This window comes from Nicotiana attenuata, chromosome 7, assembly GCF_001879085.1.
Source record: "Nicotiana attenuata strain UT chromosome 7, NIATTr2, whole genome shotgun sequence".
Lineage (NCBI taxonomy): Eukaryota > Viridiplantae > Streptophyta > Magnoliopsida > Solanales > Solanaceae > Nicotiana > Nicotiana attenuata.
The window spans coordinates 58,216,519-58,230,182 of NC_031995.1; the positions used below are offsets into that span (position 1 = coordinate 58,216,519).

The 13,664-nt window shown below is 38.0% G+C and overlaps 1 protein-coding gene across 1 annotated transcript; it reads right to left on the bottom strand.

Annotated features, from left to right (window-relative positions):
- Positions 3,477 to 10,952, bottom strand: LOC109229157 (protein SCAI). The gene is made up of 9 exons (XM_019394500.1): positions 10,015 to 10,952; positions 7,232 to 7,438; positions 6,908 to 7,150; positions 6,109 to 6,175; positions 5,820 to 6,011; positions 5,656 to 5,747; positions 4,514 to 4,693; positions 4,300 to 4,436; positions 3,477 to 4,198 (listed from the first exon to the last, which is right to left on the bottom strand). Exons 1-9 carry the CDS (start codon positions 10,501 to 10,503, stop codon positions 4,018 to 4,020), a joined length of 1,788 nt encoding a protein of 595 aa, XP_019250045.1. The 5' UTR covers positions 10,504 to 10,952; the 3' UTR covers positions 3,477 to 4,017.

Sequence of the window (13,664 nt, forward strand, 5' to 3'; positions counted from 1 at the left end):
TGGGGCGTTGTTCAAAGCCATAGACAGCTGCCCCAATTGAGTTTCAATGTTCTTTATTGCCGAGTCATGCACTGCCAACTTTTCATGCATCTTACCATTTGTTCCAATGAGTTGTTGAAGCATACCCCTGATCTCCACCATGTTGTTATTTTGTTTCTGAGGAGGTGGATGATATGTCAACTGTTGCTGATTTTGCTGTCGATAGCCCTGTTTTCTCTGATATGGTATTGGCACCATTTGGCCTTGGGGTTGCATACCTCCAGGCTGTGGCATGTTTGGTCTGTATTGCTGATTTGGTGCCGGTCTCCACTGTTGTCCTCCTTGTCTCTGACCCTCAAAGTTGTTGACATAATTCATATCTTCTCTTACACCTTGATTTTCACCTTCTCCACTCCATGAACACACATAAGATTGATTAACACAGGGTGTGCACAGTCCTCCATTTGTTGTGTCAACAATATGCACCTGCTTTGTACCCATCTCATCAATCTTCTTTGTCAATATACTCATCTGAGTCATGAGTGTGGCTATGTTCTCTGCATGCGAATTATTTGGGTCAAGAGGAACTGAATGCACTATGAGTGCCAATGTTGTACCTCTAGTCATCCACCCCGAATTCTGGGATATCTTGTCAAGAAGGACTTTGCAATCGGTGAATGTCTTACTCAAAATGCACCTCCAGCTGAAGCATCCACATTGGCCTTTAGATTGTCAGCTAACCCATGTAGAACCTCTAGCCGAGCATCTGGTCTGGAATTCCATGGTGAGGACACTTCACTAGCATCCCTTTAAATCTTTCCCAAGTTTCCTGCAAGGTCTCAGTTGGCTGCTGTTTGTACTGCAATATTTCATCAATCTGCCTTGCAGTCTTGTTGGGCGGGTAGAACTTATTCAGGAACTGCTTGACTAATTCCTCCCAAGTGACAATGGAATTAGTAGGGAGCGAATTTAACCAAGTCTGAGCTTCCCCAGTCACAAAGAACGGGAACAGTAACAACCTGATAGCTTCCGGGGTCACATTAGGCTGCCTTTGGGTCACACAAATCGACATAAATTTTTTCAAGTGTTGCTGAGGGTCTTCAATGTGTGACCCGGAGAACAATCCCTTATTCTGCAGAAGATGCAGCATGTTGTTGGTGATCTGGAATGTCTCCGCTTGAATTGGGGGCACAACTATGGCAGTAGCCAGGTTGTCAGCTGTAGGGTGTGCCCAATCATAAAGTTTAGCTTCTGGCACAAGAGGTGCCACTACTCTGACGTTTGGGGCAACTGGCTCGTCCCCGATATTTCCGTTGACGTTCTCTACGTCACCCATGTCAATTTCAAGCTGGTGTGGTTGTTGTGATTGTTGGATCCTCTTGTTAGCACTGTTCAATGCCCTGAATGTTTTCTCGGGGTCTGAGAGTCCTTCAAGCAGTTCTCCAGTCCTCGAAGAATTTCTAGGCATACACCTGAATTCCACAAGAGATCAAACGTGAGAATTTCAATGAAAAGATTGTTTAACACCTTTGAAAATTGATTTAAACTAATAATTCTAACATTACTTCTAAGTTGTAATGAATAACACCGTTAGTTCCCCGGCAACGGCGCCAAAATTTGATCACGCCCAACTATGCCTTATAAAAAGGACTAAGCGGTCGCTGCAAATATAATCCGGTTTTAAGTCCGGAGTCGAATCCTCAAGGAACTAACCTATCTATTACAACTCTTTGGCAATGCTATTATCAACTCAACCAATTTCGAGATGCAAGATTTTTATCAATCAATCTTGAGTTTTTGTTTAACTACTTCAAATAATATTAGAAATAACAATATGCTAAACTGAAGATAATTCAATGGTAAAAAGGTCTAGGGCAGCGATTTCCTCAATTGCTAGTTTAGGTCTTGACTCTTTCGCTCTAATCTCGACGTAATACTCTATGAAGATTAAGAGTTATGGATTATCGTAATTATCTCTCGATCAACTACAATAATTTACTAGAGCATTCTCTCGAACTACTCTAGCTGACAATATGCGCAGCTCTAATTTATCCCACCAAAGTTTCGTTATCTCTAAACCCACTTTTAAGTTAAAGTAATGAATCTCTTCAATTACCCAAAAGTGGTGTTGTTCAACAGCAGTCTAACCTAATATTCTTTCTCAAGCAATATGAGGTAATTATACACGATTAATCAAGGGCCCATTCAATTAATCACCATACAAAACGTAGTTGAACAATCATATAATAAAACCGGCTCGATTATAACAAGTTGAGTCAAAACTTCAACCAACAATTGGTTCCATCAACCCTAGATAATTGTTTAGCTACTCATAACAAAATAAAATAAAACTACAAAGTTGTTCATAATGTATAATTGCAAGAATTAAAAGGAGATAGAAAACTCTAATGTTTGGTTGATCTTCTCACACTTGTTCTTGCCTCCAAAGTAGTCTAAAAACAAGCTTAATTATGTCTTGGGCGAGCTTCTAAAGTTTATAAGGGTTTGGAACAAGTTTTCCCCGAATTACACTTTGGTCCCCAATTTTTCTAGCAATTGAACAGTTCACCGCGGTTGCGGCAAGACCGCGGCGCGACCGCGGTGAAGGCTGAACATTCTGCCTCGCGTAATTGTCTGCTGCGGTTCAATTGCGGTTCCACCGCGGTCGCGGTGGATTTCACCTCAGTCTATTTTTTGCTTCTTTATGCTCGGGTGCTTCTTGATTGGGCGTTTTCTTCACATTATTGACTCCAAAACACTCCGTAGTGCTTCCTCACTTAGATTATTCCCTGCAAAGCAAAAGAACACCAATTAGAGCATTTTGTTATCAATTCGCCTATAAAACAACAATAAAGCATGGTAATATTAAGGTGTAAATATCATCTATATAGCCTAATATCACGCGGGCAAAGGCTCTACAACATGTTGGAGAGCTTCTAGATCCCACCCTAAAACGCCCATTTTCCTAGAGTTCCGAAATGATTCTCATTCTCACCGCATAAACTCCTGAAGATGATTGTGGTATTGATTTTAGCGGCATCTTGTGACGCATAGGAATTTAGGATTCAATTTCATCATGTTCATATTTTAGTTGTGCCTTGCAACAAGACAACAACATGTATCATTAAAATGGGGGAATTGAATTGTACCCTGCATCATTGAAATGTGATATTCCCAAATGCAATTCCTTCCAGTCAAGTATTTTTGCTACCAATATTATGTTGTAGAATAACATCATTGCTATTATCCACCTTATGTGTTAGTATCTCTCTATAACTATGTTTTTAAAAATATACCATTGCACCAGTTAACGCTGTATACAAAAAAAAAAAAAAAAAACTTCTAACTAATTTCTAAAAGAAAACATCTCTTTATGTTCCCTATTGTCCCTTGAATTTTTGCCTCAAAACTAGGTGGGGATCTGTATTGAGTGGTTAGCAAAAGAGAGAACTTCCAAATCTATAACACTTAAGAAAACCCTGAGAGACGCAAACGGATAAGAGGAAAAACTATTTCTTTGCGCCACAAAATTATTAAGCAGTCCCTGCGGCTGTTAAAACACAAAACCTCGCCAGTTTCTGTTCAATCAAAAAAATCGGAAGAGAAGTTGCTCAACAAATGATTAAAAAAATTCGATTGCCTACTTCTATATTACAGGATGGTATGAACAAATTAGTACAAATTCCTGTAGCAACTAAAACAAAAACCAAAAGCCCGAGTAATCCTCTTGTATCCGGCAGCGACTGTATCACCAACCAAATGCTCGCTACCATTCTATCAAAGACTAAACAATGAAGAAAACCCCCAATTTCTGCACATGAAATGAGAAAATATTGCTGTAAACTAAGTAAACCCATCACCTAAAAGAATGTCTTGTACTTCCAGCCTGCACTTGAGTTACCAATGTGTCTTTCTGAATCAAAACGCCGACCGGTAAGTTTCAGGATCTCTTTACCCATTTTGTGGTGCAATCTTTTTTACATCATAAAGGAAGCATAGATTTCACGTTTCAGATGCACAACCGATAATCAACTAGGATTATTCGAATCGAAAACAATCTGAAACTTGTAGAAGCTTTGCAAGTCGTCTGATAGCTGATTGCACAGTTCCAGAGTTTGGTGAGAATGTATCAGGAAGCTTTGGTAGACAAGCAGGCAAATACTGATCTTCACGTTCCTGCAAGCAAAATAGAGCGAGTACAGCACGGCAGAATATGAATCTGCACGAGAGGAACAAAGCATGTGGTTAATATCCAAGAAGGTTCCTAAGGTGACTTGTAACTGAGAATTTACCTGATTGGTACAAACAGAAAATGCTTACCTGAGAATAAGCCGTCTCAGAAATGAATCAGAAAGAACTTGAGCCCAAACCAAATCTAGGCTAGTCGATGTACAGAGGTTTACCTCCCACTCTGCAAATGCAGTTGAGATGATGCCATCAGCCTCATCAAAACAATCCTGAAGAGCAAATTACCAAGAAAGTTAGACCAAGTTACAACTGCTCAGTAAAGAAATTTGCGTCACGGTCTACTTACCATATCCTTATCAGACGAGACAAGGCCAACCAACTGGCAGAAGGCCTGTAAGGGAGCAGCCAAGAACAAGGTGAACTGACTTCCAGATTGTGTTACATCAGTACCTGAGTTCTTGAATGATGGCCTCAGGGGAGAGAGAAATAAAGCGCTTTTTTCTCCTCTTTCTGCCCCATGTAGAACCTGGAGAGCAATTGGTGGTGTATCAGCAACGAAACAGTGCTCTTCTAATGATAATTTTCAAAATTGAACTTGCGAATAAATAAGTCATACGTGAAGTGCAATATTTACAACAGTAGTTTTTCCATAACCCCAATAGATGAGAACAAACAGCCAATCCATACTTATTGACATTTGGTAAGAGGCAAAATTGATCTCTGAGTACTAAAAGAACTGTACTTCATAAAGTGGGGAATACAAGCAATTAGAGATTTGGAAAAATTAGACTCCCTTCTTTAACAGCACACCACTTCTAGATGAGTTGGATTCACATAATTCAACAAAAGCAATCATTCAAAGGTCTCAGGATATGTAGGGATTTGGAAATCTTAGACTTGTGTAGCTCAGGTAAGGACTCTCTGGATAAGCTAACAGGGTAGTGAATGGAACTGAATCCTGACAGAAAAAGTGCAGGATTCTCTTTGGCTCTTCATCCCTCTTCCTGCACTTCCCACTACAATTTTATCAATTGATTGTAATTTATGAAAGCCAAATACTCCTGGGGAACAGCTAACGCACAATCTGAAGAAGGATAGATTATATATAACACATGTTACCACCCAACCAGCCTAGACATGTATTCCACTTATTCTCTTCGGAGCAAATGAGAGTAAGCTAGCTTTTTACTGGACAACCACTCCATAGTTTCATAACGTATGTTGACACAATCTCATTATATGTTTAGTGTGTTTTGCTTGGACAACATGCCATATTAATCCATAAAAAGCTGCACTAGTGCAAAGTTTTTCTCGCTGCAATTGCGTCACATAAGAAGTCAACACACCAAGATATTTCATCTTTCTTTCTCAAAAGCATTACACGTTTTTTAGACAACAACTAGAATCCAAAACACTTTGGAATCTGTGTCTTACTCAAGGACAGGTCATCATGGTTTAATGGGTTAGACACAGTTCTGACAAACCTGCCTTGAATGCATGGCTGTTGTCACTATCAATTATCAGGAATAGAGGTCTTCGTGTGAAAGGAATTAGATCTCCTGGATAGAGGTTATTTGAACCTGCAAAAATCCAAAAAGTAAATGTAACGACCAATTTATGGACTGCACATAAATTAAGTTCTGATGGTGTACCTCCACTTCTGCTAGGACCTAAGCACAAACAATTCTCAAAATATTGGCCTGTATCTCCATTGGTGTTGATATAATTTTCATGTAAAGCACTCTTCTGTTCGTAAGAAGTACGAGAAAGAGCAATGTTCTTTGAAGATTTTCTAGAACTTGAAGAGCTTTCCGTGTGAGAGGCGGTACTGGGATTTGTATTTCCTGGAAATCAATACAGAATTGAGATTTCTGCCACAATGAGGATATCGAAGCAGCTAACCTGCTGTTTCCGTTAAGGGAAAAAAAGAAGGTTGCTAACCTGATGCAGAAATATATATTAATACCACACTCTCTGGAGGGAGCTCCTCACACATTGTAGCGACGACCTGCGAGTGCCAGAACGAGACCGACTAAGGATACACACTAAGAGCGTCCAAATGTTAAGGAGTGCCAGAAGCAATTACTCGGATCCTATATTATTCCATAATCGACGTAGATATGGGGAGGGTTCAACCATTAATTAGAATGTCCTAAATATTGTGGTTCAGGTGCAAAGAAATCATCATTAACATCGAGTGTTCAGGCAACATATGGTGGGCGACATAAGCAACAAGAGTACTACTAAGAGATTTCAAATTTTTACTCTCCATGTGTAGTATTGTATTACCATGTGCTTCTATGTTCAGTTGTCCAATCAGTTCCCAACACAGGGAACCAAATAACTTTACCAACAAATCAATCATCAAAGATGAGTTTCTGCATTCCCCTTTGATAAATCAGAAGCAGTATTTCATTATATGACTCCTTAGATATAGATTAATCAGAAAACCCTCGGGGGTTGGCCTGGTGGCAATTGACTTGAGCCTTGGGGTTTGCTACCTTTCAAGTTCTCAAGTTCGAAACCCACTAGGTGCAAACAATTTCTGAGGGCCATCGGACTGGGTAAAACCTGAATTAACCGTGGTGCACTTGCGGGAAACTCCTTGCCGAGGGCCTGTGCACCCCCGGGATTAGTCGGGGCTCTTAGAGACTCGGACACCCGGTGCAAATAAAAATAAAATAAAAATAGATATAGATTAATCAGAACGGCAACACAGAGTAAACATAACAGAACTCACAGATATCAATAGCGGAACAGAAGGACGGTAAAGAACAGCCTTCTTGGGATTTGGAGGCAAAGCTGGATCCATCATCTCAGCAGCCAAGTTTATATCTATCAGTCCAGAAGTTACAGATTGGTCGGTAACAGCACCATTTTCTCGTGGTTCAACTGGACTTCTTTGATAGAAAGATCCACTGGGTTCCCATTCCAAACATTGCAGCATTCTGTAAGTGTCCAGTGTTAATTCTGCAAATTTGACCTGAAATTAAAGTGAGGAAAGGTTAATGTGCATTATAATTGAGCACAACTGAACATTGAAGTATGAGGATGACGTCGATACCTCACTTTTGTGATAACTTGTCAGAAGTGCATCTCGAAACTTTAACACCTTCTTAGCATGGAAGCGAGCTACATATGGACGAGATGACGGATGTGAATCAAAGAGAGCACAATATCGTAGAGGCCTGGCATCTGGAGATGGAGAATCAACTCTTGTAAACCTAACAATTTCTTGCACCACCAGTCTCCACTCTTTGAAGTTAGTACCCTGTGGTGAAATCATTACTAAGGTTCATCTTATGGAAAGAGATACAGAATTTCTGCTCAAATAGAGATAGTAAGCACAGGGCTACAGTAGCCGAAGCATCACTTTACTCTTTAATGCAATTGGAAGAAGCAAAGGTGCCCCAAGCACAATCAAGTAACTTCAACTTCAAGCAACTTCTCTACCCGAGATGCATAGGATATATGAAAAGAAAAGGAAATCAATGGGTAGTTAGTTCAGTGCCCAACACTACACTTCTGCAGATAGTTCCAGAACCTATCTCCTCTGTATTCTGCGAAGTGCAAATCATATGATTGCTCAAATGTTCATAAAGTAGACGGGCAATCTTGGGTTCACACTCGGAGCTTTTGAAGATAATATGCAGAAAATCTTGCTTAACATATGACCCTTGTTTCTTTAGGAGCATGTAAACCATTTCCCTAGGCACACTTCCATTTAGATTTTTAAGTAACGAGCACTACCATCAATTGAGTAGCATACAACACAACCAAGATTCTTAATGTCTCTCTCTTTATATGTATATTTCTTTAGTGACGGCGGTATCTAGGCCAGCTTGCGCGCACATCGATAGATACCAAGTGCTTGCTACTTCCCACCATACAGGCACTGGATACTGCCCTCCAGGGCATAGGCACATGGAAATAAGTAGTATTTTTCGCCTCCACTGGGATTTGAACATATACATATATATGTGGATATATACACAAATAATGTGTTTATATATATATATATGCGCGGATGAGTAGCTCTTACTCTCTATTTTTCTGGTAACCGAGAAAACCCAAAAACTAGTGTCGCACAGTCCAGAACTCGGTGGATAATAGGACCACCTATCTACCCTTCTTTGTTTAAATACAAGCTTTTTTATTGCAATGGCAGGGTTCGAATCTGTGACATGTGCCTAATGGATGCATCACGCATTGCACTCTTACTAAAGCCTTTGGGCCTTAGTCTTTATATTTGTTTACACTCCACACTGTATAACATGTAAGCAAACAAAGAGAATATACCTTGACACTTAATAAAAGGCAAATGAATGCAACGAAACAAGTCATCGACTGCTTGCGCAGGGTTCACCCTCCCTAGTGCAACTCCCTCCAAAATTCATAAACACCAACCTTATTCGTCTTACATTGGTGCAGGAAGATGTAAGTTATGCATTAAAGAAAGATTGAAGAGTGTATGCATTTTGTTATACACCCTTATGTGTTCCTTCTACAGTAGAAGGTACAGGGGCAATTAGCACTTTTGGCAATTAAGAAGGTCAAACCACTTTTTTAGAAGACACCTAGGTAAAGAGCATAGAATTGTCAATGATTTAGGTCTGAACACTAAGAAAGTCTAATCCCAGCTCAGTTCTGGAAGAAATCATGGTATACTAATCAGTAATAAAAAGGTCATTCCACCTGAAACTTATCTCAGTTTTTTCACAGATTGACCATTCTTTACTATGACCAATAACGACAAGTTCTCCATCACTAAAAAACAAAAAGATGGTCCAGAGAAGCCATACTACATGTATCAATTGTTACATGTTCTCAATCACTGCAACCAAAAACATGATACATGGCAGAGCTTAGTCTAGAGAAGCTATATTACATGTCTCAATAGTTCAGGTTACAAATTCCAGAATTTTTGCATGTATTAAACTTGCTTTACTATCTGTACGTTGATAATACGGCCTTATCCCCCCCCACCCCCACCCCTTACCCCCACCCCCCCACCTACAAAAAAAAACTTTTACCATAGTAAGGAGCTAGAAGAGGTGCCTAATTTGCTAGATTAAAGATAGACTCTCGCTTTCCAAGTAGAAGGAACGCAGCAAACTCAAGTGATCTACTGAAAAATGTTTTAAAAACTATGTCAATTCTTCAATCTGACAGGTAAAATTGTGGATTTCACCATACATCTGATAAATTCCTTTTCTGGACTTCTCACCAACAGTCTGACCAAAGCTGACTTAATAAATCTATAGAAATATGTTAGAATTCGTGATACCTCCTCAATCTAGTAGCTAAACTACCGGATTTTATCATACAAGTGATAAATTCTTCTTAAATTAAGCTTCAGTTCCACTAAATTAGAAACAAATTTCAGAAACAGCAATGAGTGAAACCTAACAATTCAGATATAAATCTACTGTTATATCTTAAAAATTCGTGTTAATTCCTCAATCTGACAGCTAAATTACTGGATTTTTATCACACATGTGACAAATTCTTGTAAATATGCATTCACTTTACCAAAAAACTGCCAAACTATTGTCAGATGAGCTTCAGAGCCAGAGAAATGGAAGCAAAATTAACTAATAAAAGGAACTAGTATCGGAAAAGCAGCTATACTGTCATCAACAAAATTCAGAAGATAAACTCTTCTTAATTTAAGCTTTAGTTGCAAATAACTAGAAACAAAATTCAGAAATAGCAATGAGCGAAACCTAAGAATTAAAATATTTACTCGAATTGCTTTCATTTTACCTTAAAAAAATGCTAAATTGTTAAAAATGAGCTTAAATGCACAAAAATGGAAGCAAAATTAACAAGGATAATGAACTTTACCGGAAAAGCAGCTCTACTGTCATCAACAATAGCTTTAAACTGTTCAACAAGCAGTTTCACCATTTCCGACCGATTCAAAATCAACGAAACCATTAAAAACCTAGCATAGAACCTCAGCTCTTTAAACCTCACCATTCGATCTTTTCCAGAACCTTCGAAATACTTCCTGTGCAAAATCGCTTCGTAAAAAATATACGATTCGAGTAAAAACCTAACTTCGCTAGTCCTCATGTACTGACTGAAATAAAGCTGACCGATTCTCGAAGCGATCTCGCCGATCTCCCAACGCTGTAACCCGCACTCCGTTAGCTTCGCTCGATTCTCCTGCTGATACTTCCATAACCTCATATACGCTTTAAACACCTTGTGAAAGTAGTGGTTGCTCGTTCCCCACCGTCCGTACGCCGGTAAATCCCGTACTCTAGCGTACTTCTTCTCAGCACTTTCTACTAACGCTCTAAATGTCTTCGGAACTACGTCGTCTGCCATCACCGGAAAATTACCCGCCGGAAAATCTGTACCTCAGCTAAGAAGAAGAAGAAGAAGCATTACTCGCCGGAAAATTTGTATAAACGAACCTATAGATACATATATAATGGCTAGGTAGGGGTAAGGGGTAGGGTTGGACTTTTTATGGGGGGGTGGGGGGACAGGTAAGAGAAGCTGGTGAAATTGAGGGAATTTTGTGAACTGTGATGATCAAAATATTCTGTTATTTTGTTTTTCTTTGTAATATTATTTTGGTTTTTTCTTTGGCTTTTTTTTTCTATTTTATTTTATTGGTTTCGACGGTTTTACATAGGCGGCGTCAGTAGCTGAAATTGAAAAGGAAGAAATACCGGTGGTGGGGCTTAAAGGGAGAGAGAGATTTGTTTGGAAGTTTTAAAAGTGTGAGCTTGTGTAAAGTGGACGCCGATTACAGATACGATTCCGGGAAGTTAGAGGATTTGTTTATGAGTTGTTGAGGAGTACGTTTGCGAGTGACTTAGGGGTTGTTTGGTTCGTCAATAAAATTAGGCAGAATAGCCTGGGAGACACTTGTACTTGTTCCGGTTTATCATCCCGGTCCCTACACTCCATAAAATTTCATCTAGACACTTCAACTTAATCAAAATAAGACTNCTCATGATGGAGAAGCCATGACAGGTGGGTTATTATTTTAAGAAGGTTGAGTGGATGGGTTTGAAGAAGGAAGGAGGGTTTTCTTTAATTTTAATTTTTTGCTTATTTTATTTTATTTTTTGTTTAAGAAATTAAAATTTTGTTAAATAATATTATTTTGGCATAGAATCTGATGTGGATGCTGATTTGTCATCCACGTCAAGCAAGTGAGCTTCACGCGATTCCGAAGGGTTTAAAAGTCTTGTTTTGATTAAGTTGAAGTGTCTAGATGAAACTTTCTGAAGTGTAGGGACCGAGATGACAAACCGGAACAAGTACAAGTGTCTCCTAGGCTATTTTGCCATAAAATTATTATAAGTAAGAATTGCTAGGAAGTTATGAATTTTAATGTTGACATAGGGATTAAGAAGTTCATACACGTTTGATGAATATTTGCGCATTTAAAGGGTATATAGTGTATGATTAAAAAAATGGGTTTGATTTTTATTTGACCAAAAAATATAGATCTTGGTTCAAATAATTAAATTTGTATAAATGAAAGGTTAATCTTAGCTAATAATAATATCTCTAAGATGAAGTTCTTAGGCAACAAACACTATGAAGATATAGTCGAGCAGTGGCGGTAGCATGCAATAAATATTCTAGAGAATCAAAGGCAATAGTGTAGCATTCAATATCAATAAATAACAATAAATGACATTTAAGTAAATAGAATAAATGAGTCACCCAAGAAATGATGGAATAAGTGGATGTTCGTTCTGACAATGATGAATGACACACGATTCGTCGAATATTTGAGTTATTCTTGGATCTAGTGGAAAAGTATAGACAAGAATCTCAGTGAAAATGTAATTTTTGTATCTTAGCAACGAGATCTGATTATCTCTCTCAAGTCAAAGTGTGTTTTTTACAAATGAATATCACATGTCCCTTATCATTGCGTCTTTTTCTATTTATAGGGAATATGCTTCTAAAAAACCCTAATAGTACAAGTACAGAGAATATTCTCTGTAATATCCTATCTTGAAACTAGCCGTTATAACCCCGTCAAAAGTACTTGGCCTCGACCTTTGTTGACTCCTCGACTTCGGCGTCGACCCTTGTTGACTCCTCGACTTCGGCCCTTGTTGACTCTTTGACCACAAACTTCACCGCTTCTTCGACCATTTCGACAAACGACGACTTGGGAACCCTTCCCCTAGTATTGTCTTGGCTTAAATATTCTAAAGGTAGATTTTGACCTATACAATTTTAAGTTAAATAGAATTTTTTTTTGAAAGTGTAATTTCATAATTGGGGTCGGGGGAAGGTAGAGGGTACCAGACCTTACCCCTACTTTCAGTGGCAGAACCAGATTTTTAAAGTAATGGGTGCTCTGATAAAATTTTTTAAAGAAGAGGAAAAGGGTGTTTAACCGTGGGTGCTCACTCAATATTTATCTAAATATTTTTGCAATAACCAATGCAAATTTACTAAATCTAGTCAAAGGTAATGGGTTCTTAAGCACCACAATTGTCCATGTATATCCACCACTTCCTACTTTTTGTGAGATAGAAATATTGTTTAGCTATGTTTGGCAACTTTTAATCAAGTATTAGAATTTCATGTTGAATCCAATAAAAATTAGCAAACAAAAATGATATAGTGTAATTGCGGTATAAAATTACTATAGTATTAACTTTCATAGACAGAAAAATCAAATTAAACATGAGATAAGATAATCTTTAATTATACCAAAATTATTTTTCTAATCTTAATAACTAAATAATCCCTTACTTGTATAGGTGATAAATCATACTTTTCTTTTATATTTTACATTCTCATCTCTTAGAAAGAGCGGCTAAACGATCGGACAAGATAGGCGCAGGTAGCTTGAACGCCTTACCCATCATTGAAACACATGTTGGAGACGTATCATCCTATATTTCCACCAATGTAACCCCATTACTGTTGGACAAATCTGTTTTATTTTATTTTATGGTATTGTTTGATTAAAAGCTAAATTTTAGAAGAAATAATCTTTAGAAGTTTTAATCTTTAACATGTAATGATATTTGTGTTGTTATATGAGCATGTTATCAATAGCTAGAGATATTGCTTGTATTTGTAGTATTAGAGCACCTGCAAAAGCTAGAGAAACAGTACAAAGTACAAACATTTAGATTCTAGATAGCATCAGTATTAGAACAGAACATGAGATAGCTAACTGTGTTAGTTAACTACTGGTTTGTAAAGATACTTTGGTGATGAATAAAATATTTAGTTACCAAAAAAAATGAGCATGTTATTAAGGGCAAAATAAAAAGTTTAAACTTAAAAGGTTTGAAAATATAGAAAGATGATATTTTTTTGGGATAGATTACCAAACAAATCACATAAATATTACAGATGAAGTATTGTATTTACTATANGTGAAGAAGATAAGTCTCAAGGATCAGCAACAATATCTTCTGAATTGATCGAAAAGATTGCATACAGGATAAGGAGTTGAAGTCTCCTTATGAAAAGAGAATTATATCTGGATCAAG